The 14,606-nt window shown below is 50.0% G+C and overlaps 7 protein-coding genes across 7 annotated transcripts; 4 read left to right on the top strand and 3 right to left on the bottom strand.

The window, feature by feature from the left end:
- Positions 1 to 78: 78 nt before the first annotated feature.
- LTR84_008000 (uncharacterized protein) lies at positions 79 to 1,481 on the top strand (the record flags this gene model as incomplete). The annotated part of the gene is made up of 2 exons (XM_064851551.1): positions 79 to 284; positions 344 to 1,481. 2 exons carry the CDS (start codon positions 79 to 81, stop codon positions 1,479 to 1,481), a joined length of 1,344 nt encoding a protein of 447 aa, XP_064710554.1.
- A 1,309-nt stretch (positions 1,482 to 2,790) lies between these two features.
- On the top strand, positions 2,791 to 3,939 carry LTR84_007999 (uncharacterized protein; the record flags this gene model as incomplete). Its single annotated transcript, XM_064851550.1, has 1 exon — positions 2,791 to 3,939. One exon carries the CDS (start codon positions 2,791 to 2,793, stop codon positions 3,937 to 3,939), a length of 1,149 nt encoding a protein of 382 aa, XP_064710553.1.
- Positions 3,940 to 3,979: 40 nt separating this feature from the next.
- LTR84_007998 (uncharacterized protein) lies at positions 3,980 to 4,909 on the bottom strand (the record flags this gene model as incomplete). The annotated part of the gene is made up of 1 exon (XM_064851549.1): positions 3,980 to 4,909. The coding sequence occupies one exon, from the start codon at positions 4,907 to 4,909 to the stop codon at positions 3,980 to 3,982; it is 930 nt and encodes a 309-aa protein (XP_064710552.1).
- Positions 4,910 to 5,442: 533 nt separating this feature from the next.
- LTR84_007997 (uncharacterized protein) lies at positions 5,443 to 7,209 on the top strand (the record flags this gene model as incomplete). The annotated part of the gene is made up of 1 exon (XM_064851548.1): positions 5,443 to 7,209. The coding sequence occupies one exon, from the start codon at positions 5,443 to 5,445 to the stop codon at positions 7,207 to 7,209; it is 1,767 nt and encodes a 588-aa protein (XP_064710551.1).
- Positions 7,210 to 8,114: 905 nt separating this feature from the next.
- LTR84_007996 (uncharacterized protein) lies at positions 8,115 to 11,018 on the bottom strand (the record flags this gene model as incomplete). The annotated part of the gene is made up of 1 exon (XM_064851547.1): positions 8,115 to 11,018. One exon carries the CDS (start codon positions 11,016 to 11,018, stop codon positions 8,115 to 8,117), a length of 2,904 nt encoding a protein of 967 aa, XP_064710550.1.
- A 731-nt stretch (positions 11,019 to 11,749) lies between these two features.
- LTR84_007995 (uncharacterized protein) lies at positions 11,750 to 13,503 on the top strand (the record flags this gene model as incomplete). The annotated part of the gene is made up of 6 exons (XM_064851546.1): positions 11,750 to 12,490; positions 12,558 to 12,718; positions 12,774 to 12,854; positions 12,915 to 13,038; positions 13,101 to 13,229; positions 13,333 to 13,503. The coding sequence occupies 6 exons, from the start codon at positions 11,750 to 11,752 to the stop codon at positions 13,501 to 13,503; spliced, it is 1,407 nt and encodes a 468-aa protein (XP_064710549.1).
- A 111-nt stretch (positions 13,504 to 13,614) lies between these two features.
- LTR84_007994 (uncharacterized protein) lies at positions 13,615 to 14,244 on the bottom strand (the record flags this gene model as incomplete). Its single annotated transcript, XM_064851545.1, has 1 exon — positions 13,615 to 14,244. The coding sequence occupies one exon, from the start codon at positions 14,242 to 14,244 to the stop codon at positions 13,615 to 13,617; it is 630 nt and encodes a 209-aa protein (XP_064710548.1).
- Positions 14,245 to 14,606: the final 362 nt, after the last annotated feature.

The raw sequence follows: 14,606 nt of genomic DNA, 5'->3' as shown, positions 1-14,606 counted from the left end.
ACTGGACTTTTCGGTGGACCACACTGCTGTTGAATCATTCTCTCACTTGCTCCGCATACTCGGATTTGGAGCTTCACCATGTCTACAGCTGTAGCACCTCCAGTGGTTGCTTCACTGCCGCCGCTTGACCATAATCCGAGCCCTCGCAGCTACCCCCCACTGGCTCCCTTGAGTTCGATCTCATCCAAAGAGCGATCAGTCGAAAGGCAATCGGCCACGGAATTCAGCACTGGTTTCAATCCCCACGAGAGAACGCCATCAGATGGGAAACGATCCCCAAAATCGTAAGTGATCCTTGCAAATGCCCATCGTTATATAAGCCTTGAACTCATTCCTTTGATAGCCGTGGAAGTGCGGGCCATCCCAAGATAATTGTCAAGAAAGAGCCTCCCGCTTCTCCTTCCCTTCAAGCCAGCACGCGCCACCGACCGAAGAAGCTGGACTTGAACACCAACACTAGCTCACTATCAAATGGAATCAACTCTCGGCCATCGGCAACTCCAATGACGGCGGGAGGTGGTTTAGTCCTCCACGATGTCGGACTGGCCTGCCTTTCACCCGGGTTCCAAACTCAAGACCCGGCCATGCGGGAACAATTAGAAAGAAGTATATCGGTGCGAGATCAACAGAGATCAATCATTCAGGCCAGATTACTCAAATCCGCACGAGGCGACCCTTCGGATCCAGGTAAGCCTTCAGAAGAGTCGACTGGTGGGCCCAAAACCACTGGCAACAGCTCGAAGAAGCGCCCTCCGCCAGGCTTGTCAATTGTTCCACCAGCTGCAGAGCGTTTTGCCAACGAGCGAGTCATTCAATCTGCACCATTAAACCAAACTTTCACTGGAAGAGACGCCGCCCCTCCCTCGAGACAGATTATCAATCAACCGTCCAACCTCTCACAAAATTCCCAGATCCACCACGTGCCTGCCATCCAAACAAGCAACAGATTGCCTCCGATCAGTGACGTCTTTGGTGCAAGTGAGCTCAACCCAGGTCCTAGTCGACCCCCATTTCTGCATGCGAATTCAACCCCTTCACAGTCTCATGGCCCCCCTCTTCCGTCTCCTGGGTTTCCCCCTCAGACAGCACACCCCATGTCTCAACATCAGGCGGCTATGGATCGAGCTAGAGAGTACAGGTCTGCAGAGGAAGCTGTACATGACATGACTGGCGGCCGTGAGGAACTGTTGCCCAAGATCGTGCACTACGGTGGCCATCAGCCTCCCACACCTCCATCCCCACACCCGGGACGAAAGGACAACTTAACTCCCAGTAAATACCAACCGGCCAGCATTTCAACCAGCCGAAGACGAAGTCGGAACGAGTATGAAGGCTCTAGCCCTCCTTTGGGCTCTGGACGAGAACGAGTTCGGTATAGTGGGCCTTTTGGTGAAGGACGCGATAGTCCAGCTACACAAAGGGCGAAAAAGGAGGAATTCCTGTCCCTGTGCTCGCGAGCGTGGGATCTTTTCCACTCTTGATGTTATCGATGCACTTTCATATTCTCTTCTACATTCCTCTTCATTTGACGACAAGGATTGGCGTAACGCGGCGCAATGACTCTCCTATTTCGAACGAGTTTTTCTCCGATGGGACAGTGATGTTCTGAACGTTTTGCGAGTGTTTTGACGCTTCGGGGAATCTTGTCGGGCCAAGGCATTCAGGCTTTTGTCTGCAAGGTTCCATTTCATTCCTGATGAAGGATTCTCAGAGGGCAGCACACTAATGACAAAGATGAATGAAAGGACTGGGTGGACGGGGACTCGTAATATAATACCACAAGAGATGAAGAGACTTGACGACCTCCGGGCTTCGGAAGAGGGATCACTCAAGGGTGAATTTGGAATTAAAGGTCTTGGAGCTATGAGCCATATTTGATCTGATGTGTTTGGATTGATGCGTGGCGTGTGAAGGCTTCTATAGGTATCTTCTACATAACGATTTCCACTGCTTTGGGAGTAGGCAGGAGTGGGGATGGGATTACAAAACTGGAAAGCATCTCCTGGGTACTCAAATCCTGTTCCCCTACCAAATGACGTGCGTGAACCAATGCGACCCAACTACGTCGAGGAGTAGGAGCTCTCAGCTTGACATTAAGAAAGGGCATTTGGTACAAGGATATGCCCTCCTCGAATTTCTCCAACATGCTTCCTCGTGGCAGCTGGTCTCGGACTGAACTGGTGGAGTAATGTACTCGAAGCACCGTTGGAGCCAAAAAGTTGGGGTAGCCCACTGCACGAGAGGTATGGCAGTTGTTATGGATGGGGCAAACTGGCGAGTCTAATCTGATGAGGTTCCTCTGAACAATATTTGGAGATTTTGTTGTTTTATTCAGATAACTTCAGATCTCCTTCAGAATTCATCCATCTTAAGTCTTCAACAAACACTGGTTCGTCCCTCTTTGTAGCGCCAGAGTCGTTAGTTGGACTGCTCGGGACTTGGAACCTGATTTGGAGAACAATCCTGTCTCTTACTCGAGGCTATCTCACATCATATCATCCGTACTCCTTAGACACTTGCCTCGGGGTGGACGACTGAACGGTCACTCGGACCAAGCTGCCGTGTTTACTGCTACTGGAATCGAGATCACGATTGTTTTCGATTAGTGCTATTCTTGGTACCACGATAACCACCCCTGGAATCACCCGCTCTTCCCAGCAAATCCCAGGAGGGCGAATACTCGTAGCTTGCGTCCGTGGCCGTGGCCGCCTTGCGACAGCTCGATCCATCTACGACCAGCAGACTCAGAGGGTACCCGCGACACAGGGCCGATCCGGGACCCCAGTCGCGATGCGGGCTCAAGTCCTCGAAGCATTCAACCAACCATACACATTTACCTCTTCACACCCCACGCCGAGAACCCCTCAAGGCCATGACGTGCTGATCCGCGTCAAAGCCGCTTCATACTGCCACACCGATGCCGTCTTCGCGTCGGGCCAGATGCAGCAGGGCCTCCCACGGATCGGATCGCACGAGTTCTCTGGGACCGTTGAAGCGCTGGGTCCCGAGGCCGAGAAGGTTGCACAGACCAAGGGGATTAAGAAGGGCGATCTCGTGGGCGTCCCGGGCAGGGCGTATGGGCCGTGTGGGGATTGCGCCGAGTGTACGGACAATGGAGGCGATTTGGAGGGGTATGGTGTATGGTGTCCCCGGGCGGGCAATCTGGGATTGACCAAGGACGGTGGGTTTCAGGAATTCTGTCTTGCGGATGTGCGCCAGGTCGCTAGGGTGCCTGAACAGGGTGAATTGAGGGCCGTCGAGGTTGCGCCGCTCATGTGTGCAGGGGTCACGATATGGAATGCGCTCGAAACGGCGGCCCAAGATATCAAGTCTCCTTCTGGGGATGCTGGAGTGGACGGGAAGTATGTCGCCATTATCGGCGCGGGTGGTGGGCTGGGCCACTTGGGCGTGCAATTTGCGGCAAAGCTAGGATGGAAAGTTGTCGCGGTGGATACAACGCCAGCAATGGAGATGTTGAACGAGGTGATTTCGGATCTGGGTGAGGACGGGAAACAGGTCACGGTGGTGAACGCGTTGAGTGATTCTGTGGATGCTGTCAAGCGAAAGATTTTTGGTGAGGCTGCTTCTGGTCGTGAAGGTGAGGTGGGTGTCGACGCTGTTCTCATCCTCCCAGAGTCGCAAGCAGCATTCGACTTCGGCATGGGCGTACTCAAGAACCACGGGACGTGTGTCGCCGTAAGTTTTCCGAAAGATGGGTGGCGCTTTAAGCCTGGTGACCTGGTCTTTCGACACATCCGCCTCGTAGGCGTCCTGACCGGGAGGAATCACCAATTGCAGGCAATGGTCGATTTTGCAGCCAAGAACAATGTCCGTGCCAAAATCAGGACATATCCGCTGGAGCAATTGAATAGATTGGTGGAGGATTACCACAAGGGAGTTGGTGGCAAGCTTGTGGTCGATATGGATTTGGAGGAATAATGCTTCATATAAATCTGATTTAACAAGGAGACATATTTCTTCACCTGTCTCGTCTTGCTCTAGGCATGTCCCTTGCGTCTTTACCCTTTTCTCTCTTGATCTTCCGCTTTTCAGCCTTCTCACGAGCCTGCTTGCCCATGCTCTGTAGTCTTTCTTCGTTGATCAACTTCTTGACCTCTGCATCCTTCAAGTAGTACGGCTTGGATTTCTGGCCAGCGCTCAGAGCAGCCTTCTCTTGTTGCTTGTGCTTGCTTCTGATCTCATTTTCCTTCTGCCTGATCTCGGCATTTCGAGCATTGGCTTCCATGGACATGACTTGGCGCTTCAACTTAGCTACCGCTTCCGGATCCTTGGACTTCTTGATCTGAGATTTCAGCTCTAAAATCTCGGACGCTTGGTATGCCGATAGGAAAGAGTAGTTTTTGTTCGCTCTGTCAACTGCATTCCTGTCCCGGTTTGCAGACATGACCGTTGGGTCGAACCGTGGATCTCGGAACTTCAATGCGGCCGAGGCGTCGAAGACGGCACGTTTCCTCGAAACAGGTTTTCTGGCAGATTCGACAGCCGGAGCGTGTTTGGATGAACGTTTTGTCGCTTGAACAGGAGCCTCCTTGGACCTTTTGCGAGTGTCAAAAAAGTCATCCTGTTGGTTTGCATGATTTCCCGAAGACTCTGGCTGATGAGTATCGGCTAGCTTCCGCTTTCGAGGATTGGGATGAAAGGACTCCTGAGCTTTGACCAATGCACCGAAGCTGATTTCGTTCAAGGATGGTTCCTCATTGACGACCGAGTCGGCTGCTGAGGAACCCTCTGATTGTCCATCTGAATCAGAATCCTCAGAGCCGGAGGCTTCGTCTTCAGGAGTGTCATCTTCGGGGGCAGATTCGTCTAGATCATCTACCTCATCCTCTTCATCGGAGATATCTTTGTGTAGTTGGACAGGGCGATCCAACGAGCGGGGTGCAGCCATTATCGTAGTTCGGGATATCGAGTCCTATGGTAAGCGTTGTCTTCTGAACTTTTTTTCTCAGAGACATGACGTCGGCGAAGGAGGAAGTGGCCTTACCATATCAGGCTAGTTTACTCCCCAGAAAATTAATCAGCGATGGACGATTTCTTGCGCCCCCGGTCATGTGACCCAGTCTGATATCGGCTGCTCGCGGACAGGCTGCAGTACTCGTAGGAGAACCTCATTTTATTTCCTGTGGATAAACATTGAGTCCTCTTATTTGTAAAGCCTTGCCGCGAGTCTACTGTTCGTCTAACTGCGTGCTGTCTCTGTTACAGTGACAGTGGACCTTGCGTCCAATTCATTGCATTCACCATACCCATCCTGGACACTTCACGTTCTTGGATTTGCGGATCGCCACAAAAAGTCGGCTTCACTTTCTTTATCCTATCTCTGTCTTCTTCGTTGTCACCCAGACTAACAGCCTTTATCAGTGGCAACGCCATCTCTCATCATTGGGTTTCCTTCTTGGATCGTCTCCGTCGCTCATCACCATGCCTCGAAATCGTCGCAGAGCCGGAGGACGACACGAGGGTAATCCATCACAGAACAATCCCAACATCCCTCAGAATCATTCTTTGCAAGGCCAGCCATTCTACGGTCCTGCCTCTATTACAATCTACTCTGATCAACCAGAACAAAGACACCAAGGTGAATATAATGGTTATTATGATTATGAAAACGAGGACAGGATTAACATCTATAAAACAGTGGATTCTTGGAGATCATATCGAAACGATGGCCACAGCCTTCAGTCGTCCATTATGACACAACCGTATCAAATTTTGGGCTCAAACCCTACGCGATCGGCCATGAACGTCAACGCTCCTGCCTTTACCCCGTATCAGCCTCTCAGGTTAGTTCATAATTACGCTCGATACCCTTCATATCGAGTTGACAAGCCATACAGAGTGTCAAACGGTGCTCGTGAACGACAGGCTGTACATCAGATTCGCGACCTACATCAGGCTGCTGTACCGAGATATTCTCTACGCAGCCAGAATCGACAATCACAGCATTTCATCCCAGCCACTGGTGCATCTGGGCAAAGCCTCCCGCATTCTCGTGATCAGCCGATTCCCTCGATAGAGTCAGGTTTCACTCAACTCGCCGCGTCAAATACTCTCGTCCCCTCATCACTTCCTCCAAAAGCACGTCGGACCTGGTCTCCTCCTAAAGTGACACCTCCCAAGCGCCCTGCAGCGGCAAGCAGCTATCTCAAAAGAGCTGGACAAGCGCCGGAGGTCATTGACTCACCCAAGAAACTTTTGGTCATCCTTGATCTGAATGGTACTCTCCTAGTCAGACCAAATACTCGCACTAACCCACGAGCGTTCAAACTCCGGCCAGGGGTCACTCAGCTACTCGATTATCTCTTTGCCAATCACACTGTCATGGTATACTCCTCTGCTCGACCAGAAAACGTAGCCATCATCGTCAATAATCTGTTTCATCCTAAGCAGCGAGCCCAATTGGCAGGTATCTGGGCGAGGGATAAGTTGGACCTCAACCAGGAACAATACCTGGGCAAAGTGCAAGTCTACAAGAAGCTGGACAAAATCTGGTCAGATAAGGCCATCCAGAAATCGGCTGGCAGAGGAAACAGATGGGACCAAACAAACACCGTGCTAGTTGACGACAGTCGCCTCAAGGGAGTCGCCCAACCCCATAACCTCGTTCAAATCACAGAGTTCCTCAACAACGCTCCAAAAGTAGGCGATGAGGCTATTCGTGCTTGGCAAATGAATGAAATGGCCATTCTCCAATCCCTGGAACAGAAGCTTGAGCAACTCAAAATGCAGGTCGACGTCTCAAGGTTGATTCGGGAATGGCAATCTGGCAAGCGACAGGCTCCTGGTGTTGTTGATGAAACCATTGATCAAAAGACCCAAGAGAAAGTTGAAGAGCAGCTGATTCGCAAAGGCAGTACAGTGTCGACTGTTACCGAAGCTGCCAGCGAGTCCACTCCTCAGCCTGAGCAACTTACCTACCCCACTCCACCAACGCAGCAAGCACCTCTTTCAACGAAGAACCAATCAAAGCATCCTTCGGCGTTGGACCTACTTGATGCGCAGATTGATGATGCCATGAAGAACACTTCTCTTAGTGACAGTAGTGATCTGGGGAGCGAATCACCCATTGACGAAAGTGTTTTCAGTGATTTACTCCGTGGAGGCGGCACTAGGATTTATCAGGTGAAGGATATGCCCAAAAAGTCGACTGTGAATGTCCCACCAACGACGGAAAGCTTGGTTGGTTGACTAGGCCCCGTGTTTTGTCCACAAAATCTGACCACAGATCTTGGACGAAATCGATCTCATGATGATAACGACATTGATAACCTCGAACGTGCTGAATAATGATTAAAGGGGGCAGGCGGTAATGGAGCTTTACTGGGGTAGAACCCAGCTCAAGAGGCGTCCACACGACGTGCTCTTCTAGGTTCAACATTTGTTACACGAAAAGAGCCGAATGCGTTGATCAGGTATTTTCCATGTTACCTGACTCAAGGGCCAATAACCTGATCTGTATATGTATGTGTATCTACACTCTGCTCAATTGAGCATCGGATTTCGAGCTCGGGTATGGGCTCAAGTGACGAGTACACAACCTCAACTCTCCACACATGTGTGTCGCTACCTAGGTAGGTATGTGTGCGTCTAGGTCTGCAGAATACATTGAATGAAACTCCTCGGTATTCGATCTACAGGAGACTCGCGCCCAAGGACAAGTTTCAGAAGAACACTTATCCATTGCCCTTTACTATTTCGCGTACGTTCATACGTAAGTAAAGGCGAGATAGGATTATGAGAAGCGACACCAGGCAACATACCTAGGTCGTTTGACTACCTGAGTAATGTTAATGCCGTGGTTGAATCAACTAATGCATTCAGCGTTTTGCGTCTACTGTCAGCCGTTAGATGCGTCTAGCTAAATAGCTATATAGCTCAATGACTGTTGCAATGACTGTTGTAAACATTGCTCGCGTTGTGCTTAGTGACTAACCATGATTGCTGTCAATTTCCAGTCGCTGTCAAATCATCGCCATGGTCCGGTCCTGCCCCACGAAAGCATAATTGCATTCGCTATTTTGACGCCATGCTGGAAATACACAGGTCGCTGTAAACATCTCCCTCATTGATTTGACAGATCGTTATAAAAACCCTCACCCACCATTCTTGACACGTTCGGGCAACTCATCCCACAGTGACTCCGCCTCAGTTTCCTTCTTCGCTGCTTCTGCTGGGAAGCCATTGATCTCAAGAGCCTCTGCCTCTAGTCCAGCAGCCACGTGGATCCACATAGGCTCACCCCACCTTCTAGTTTGGTGGCTTGCTGCTTTCGCGCACTTCAATGCTTGCTCATCCACAGTTCCTCGGAACATCTTTTGTTGCATGTATATCAAAGCAAGTGCAGTGGTCATCGTGCTTCCTGTTGCTTTTCCAGCATCCATGGCACTTTTTAGGAATTGCTTGACGGTCAAGGTAGTGGTAGACAAGATGGATTTCATAAGCGAATAGTGAGCCTGTATGTATTTGTTTGCAGAATTCTCTGCAACTGGTCTTATGTTGCTCAGGAGCACTGAAAGTTGATGATGCTGTGGGTGCTGTGGATTTTGGATAATGAATGCAGAATTCATGGCTGCAAGTAGACGGAAGTTTTTAGTGGCATCAGAGTCTGTGTAGTAGGCATGCGAGATCTTCTGGTGAGTTTTGAGCCCTTGAGTAGGGGTAGTATGCTGTAGAACCAGTCTGAGAGTATCTGACTGATAGACTGTCAATGCAGCTGTTGTGTCGCCCATACCCTGTAGGATGACGCCCCTCAGATAGAGCATACCAGACACCATGCTGGATGGGAAGTTAACACCAAGGCTTTCCGATATCCGAGACAGCTCAGCAATAACCCGTTCAGCCCTCTCCCATTTGCCCATTGAGCACTGCATGAAAGCGATTAGAAAGAGGAACTGGGCTTCCAGCAGATTATTTCCGATGAATGCACGATCCGATTGTTCGTAGTTCTCAGCGATTCCAGGTCGTTGCCAGCCTCGTACAAGGGCAAGACCAGTTTTCGCATATTTTTCGGCCTTCCCATCGTGGCCATTTTTATGAGCGGCGCTGTCAGCGCTGAATAGGAAACCCAAGGCTTCAGCTTCTTCTTTCAATAACCATAAAAAGCCCATAAAATGTTTTCCATTTTTCTCGAATATGTGCCCGTTCGTTGAGACTTGAACGCCTGCCAAGGAGCGTTTGGAGATGGGGAGATAGATAAAACCATCGTCACGCCAGTTATTATGGCCGATTGCTTCGTAGAGAACATTCTGCACAATTTTGCGCTTTTGCTCTGTCTGGACAATATTCCCCTCTTGAATGCTTGTTGCAAGATCAATGAATTCCATGATAATAGTCATTTGAGGAATGGCTTCAACGTCAGGATTGAGCTGTAATGCTCGAGCCTTAGCCAGGGTTGTCTGGGTGGCAACAATTGCCTCCTGGTTGGAACTGGAAAGGTGTAGCAACGATTCAACCACAGCAGCGAAGGCGAGCATGACAGGATCCGAGTTTTGGCGAGCGAGATTGGAGATTTTGGATAACTGTGATGTGGAACTGTGAACATCACCAAGTGATGAAGAGGCCAATGAGAACATGGCGTGTTGGAATCGAAACAGATATAGCCAAGCAGTATGGCGATACGCTTCAATGTCGTCAATCATTCTCTGTATATCTCTCAGTGCAGCTTTCGGTTTCGATTGGTATAGCACTTTTGACAGTAACAGCTGTAGCTCATATTTGATATCGATGAATTTGTGACGCTCACACAATTCAATGGCCTTACTAAGTTGCGTTTCAGCCTCATCATAATTTTCGGTCTCCTCGTAGAGAACTTGTGCATATCGAAGGGAGGTCTGAGCTTCTTTGAGGGGTTGGAGCTTGAGATTTGAAAGAGCCGATTCAAGACAGCCAAGAGCCAGTGCTACTAGCTCCTGATATTCATCGGTTACCTCAGGCAGCTTTCGTGCCATGTCCAGGTAGTCCTCTGCAAGAGCACATAGCAGAGTGGGATATTCAGGCTCAAGGTAGTCGGGCTGAGATTCCGGGGGTTTCATGACGGGCTGTTTGGGGGTGGTATTGATCACGACAGCTTGTAAGACACCATTCTTGCTCTGAGGCGTTGCGCTCTGTGTTTGGTCAGATATCGCTGCTAGAGGTGGCCTAGGCGGTTTCTTCTGTATCTCTTCAAGCGAGACTGTAGTGTTAAGGGGCTGACTGCTTATCGATTGAGGTTTAATAACATATTCTTGTTTCAACTTTGGGGAATGCTGTGGCTCTTGAGGACGAGATTGCTTCGCTGATGAGAGCTGTCTTTCGACCTCGCGCTCACGACGCGTTGAAGATTGAGGGTGAATAGGCTGTTGGAAGGATGAGTGTGACTGAATGGATGGGGATCGGTGTTTCTGAGTAGGTATGACAATCTCGGAATTCGGCTGAGCGGGTGATCGTGATGGCTGGTTCTTGTGGTGTGGAGGCGGCACTGGCGGTTGAATAGGGACTTGGACAGGAGGCGGTGGCTGATGATGTTGCTGAATATGTTGCGGTGCTCGCTGAGCTTGTGGGGTCACAATCTGTTGGGAGTGATGAGTATGCCGCTGAGGATGGCGTGGATCTGTATGTGAGTTTAAGGACGGCTGTTGATACAAAGGTTGTTGAAATTGGGCGAAGTCGTTGCGAGAGGGCTGGGTTTGATTTTGATAATACTGAGGATAACTCTGCGGCAGCGATTGAACATAAGGCTGCTGCTGAGGGTATTGAGTGGTCGAGAAAGGCTGAAGGCTTGGAGGGCGTGGTGGTCGAGGTTGATTCTGGTAGGACAATTGATGTTGGAGATTAGGGATAGGCTCGCGTTGTTGTTGCTGGCGTTGGTGGTGGTAAGGCTGGGTCGAAATCTGAGGTTGGGACTGATACTGAAATTGGGGTGGATGAGAGACCTGGACTTGAGGATAATTCAGATTGAGATTGTCGTCGTAGAAATAGTCCATATTGGAATTCACGTTCATGGGAAAATTGGGATCCATGGTGGCGACAGCAGCCACGGAAGGCACGCAACGCACTTCGGCTTGACTGCCTGTCGTTCCTTCCCAGTCTTCTGCCAGACGCGATCACAATTTTGCGGACACTGTCTTTATCAATGACGCTGCGTCTCCGATCCGTCTTCCTTACTTGACTTTTACTGCAAATTGTAAAACGTACCCACACCCATCTAGACGATCTTTCTCAGTTTGCGCAAGCACGGTGATGTTGGTTGCTGACGCCAAAATCCTGAAACCTAAAGCCCCTAGACGCGTCGAGCACAAGCATAGTTCTTCTGGTGCAATCGTTTATTTTTGTGGTGTCGGAGAGCCTCCTACCCAGCCCATGGATCTTAAGATGGACTGAGATAATGAATCAGTGACACAAGGCGAAGAGACAGTATTCCGCCTTCAGGTTGAGTGAGGATGGAGGAGGTTCAATTCCAGGGTTAAGTGGTTAACATGGTCTAAGGGCCGGCCCGCTGGTAGCGTCTACTAATGTTGCCCCCGGCAAGCCTTTCATCTGGTTTGAGTTACATTTACGACCAGTCCAACGCGTTAGTGCCGACTAACTAACTAACCAGGAAGTACCTCGGACTTTCTGATGACATGTCGATTTTCAGTTACAATGTTCAAAGGTATCAAAATATGAATACCTACCTATGTATTTAACGTGAGATTGTAGTAGCACTACATCTCCATGGAGGCCTAGAGCTTAAACGTTGGGCACAATAGAAATGGCTATCGACACTTTCCATGTGCTTTTCCAGTACGCTGAAGAACACCCCATTATCACCACTCTTGTATCTGCTACATTCTTAAGCACACTGTTTTCAATGTCTCCAGGGCGGATATTAGGCATTTCCAAACGAAAATACTATCATGCTCAAACGACGTTGAATGTCAAGCTGAATGATGGCCAGAGTACATCGTTTGCCGAGTTTTGCAAATCCGTCGTTCCAATATGTCGACTCAACCCATTATTGTTCAATGGGCATCTCCAAACTATCTGGACCGTGTTTAAGAAGGAGCATATTCCAATCTACTACAGGCGCCACATATTTCAAAATGAGGATCCCACCTACACCGGGCAATTCTCCGTGGACTTCGTCACTGCTCCATACAAAGGCAATGATCCGGCATTACCACCACGAACGACATACTATACGGACCAGGAGTTTGCAAACATAGGATCTCTCGACACCCGACCCATGCTGGTCATGCTGCATGGACTGAAGGGCGGCTCTCATGAAATCTATATCCGACATGTCCTTGAACCCTTGGTGGGAGATGGAGGGTGGGAAGCCTGCGTGGTGAACTCGAGAGGCTGTTCAAATAGCAAAATCACCACCAGTGTTCTGTACAATGCCCGTGCTACCTGGGATATCAAGCAGACGGTGCGATGGTTGAAGAAGACCTTTCCCAATCGCCCACTTTTCGGCATAGGATTTTCATTGGGAGCCAATATCATCACTAACGTAAGTCATCCGTTCTGCCTTCAGTGGTGTGAACTCATCACTGATTCGGTTCTCTTGGGCTATCTAGTATATCGCGGAGGAAGGCAGTGACTGTGTTTTCAAGGCTGCCTTTATCATGTCGAGTCCGTGGGACCTACAGGCAAGTAACTTGGCCTTGCAGAGAACATGGTTCAAGCGAAACGTGTATTCCAAAGCCCTCGGCGCGAGCATGAAGGCACTCTTCGAAAGGTGAGACATCCCTTTTCTAACGCACATCATGGCACTGACCCTTTTGTTCAAATAGTCATGTCGACCAGATCGTAAAAAACCCCAAGATTGATGTTGATGTTGTGCGAAGCTGCAAACATCTATATGAATTTGACCGGTATGCCTTATGGCTTCTCTCAATATCACCTTTACTAGGAGATACACTGACGCTTCATAGACACGTTCAAGGTCCGACATGGGGTTACCCTACCGAGGGCGCCTACTACCGAGACGCATCTTCCGTGGACTCGTTACTCGCCACAAGAATTCCATTCCTCGCTCTCCACGCGGAGGATGACCCAGTGAGTCGGCTGGCCTTGACTCAAGGCGCATCCATGGCCCGATATTGACTCGTCCTACCCAGGTAACTGCAGGAGAGGCGTTGCCGCGAAACGAGGTTCAAGAAACCCCATATGGCGTACTCTGCACAACGGAGAGTGGTGGCCACTTGGCATGGTATGAACTCGGAGGATCCAGATGGTTTGCAAAAGTGGTATGTAACCCCGAGTTCTCCATCGTGTTTACTTGTTGCCTGCCATGCTTTCCCTTACCCTTGACGCTTTGCAACTCGCTGAACCTTCTGGCGCATCTCTCAGACCACTGCATACTTCCAGAAATTGGTTCGGGAAATGGATCTTGACTCCTTTTCTCTGCCTCCGGGTCTTGATGCTATCGACCTCGAAGGTCGGATCTCGAGACCCAAGCGTGAGCCGCTGAAACCGGTCTTCGAGCCAATGAGGAGAAAATTGCATGTCCCCACCGCATAGAGCGATGTGTGCAATACACATAGACCCGCAGCTTAGACAGATGCAATAGACTTAGAGCATAGACCGATGTTGCCCCACAGATTCGGTCCTCCCTGCCACTTGAGTGTGATTTCAAGCAAATGAAACCCTCTTCTTCGACTTCGCTGCATTTTGTGGTTTCCTCTTACCAGAACTTTCGTCAGTGGCCTCCTCACCCTCCGCACCACCTCTTTTAGCATCCCCATGGCCACGACCAGCAGGTCCCTTGGGGCCCTTCTTTCTCTTGACCTCGGCCATCTTGCCCTCGAGAATCTCGCGCTTCCCCTCCTTTCTCTTCTCGGCCTCTTTCCTCCTCGCCTCCCGAACCTCCTCCAACTGCCTTTCCCGCATGATCCTACTCTCAATCTGGCCTTCTTTCTGCGCATTCACCAGCGCCAGGATCGTCATCATCGACTCCCGGTCGTCGATGAACACCTTTCCCTTCTTCTTGCCTCGCGTCGGCTGTGTTACGCCCGCGGGTGTGATCATGTTCAGCGTGGGGAGGTTTAACTCCTTGTCCGTGTAGACTCTCTGCTTCTTCTTGTAGGCGGCGCGGGCGGCGGATTGCGAGGCGGCGGTGGGTTTTGTCTTGACTTGTTTGGTTGGGCGGCGGACTTTGGATTTGCCGATGGTTGATGGGCCCGAAGTGGCGGATTTGCGGGCTTTGGGGTTTTTGTTGTTCACTTTTGTGGCTGTCTTAGAGCCGGGAGGTTTCGGCGCCATTGCGGAAGCTGTTTCAAACGTCTAGGTCTATTGGAAAAATAATTGTTTGAGAATGAGTTGTGAATTTGATATGCACCGTCTTGCGGTGTTGTCTAGATCACTCTGGCGGGCACATTCGAGTTTGCGAAGAATTAAAAAATCAAGCCGAGGTTGAGCCGCTGGAGTGCACTTTCAACTTCGGAACTTTATTGCTCCGAGCAATTAATTGGAGAAAGGATACTTTGGAGAAGCCTGTTGAATGGCAGTGGCATGAGTCTCAACGTCATCAAACATCACCTCGCCGACTCCGGGGAGTGGAGCTTTGGTGTGAGCACACGAGGCTTTTGCATGAGCACATTTTCATAGCTGTTGTTGAAGCTACG

This window comes from Exophiala bonariae, assembly GCF_035927105.1.
Source record: "Exophiala bonariae strain CCFEE 5792 chromosome Unknown scaffold_3, whole genome shotgun sequence".
NCBI classification, from domain to species: Eukaryota; Fungi; Ascomycota; class Eurotiomycetes; order Chaetothyriales; family Herpotrichiellaceae; genus Exophiala; species Exophiala bonariae.
The sequence above is the reverse complement of the archived record's forward strand: the minus strand, read 5'-3'. Positions and strand labels throughout refer to the sequence as shown.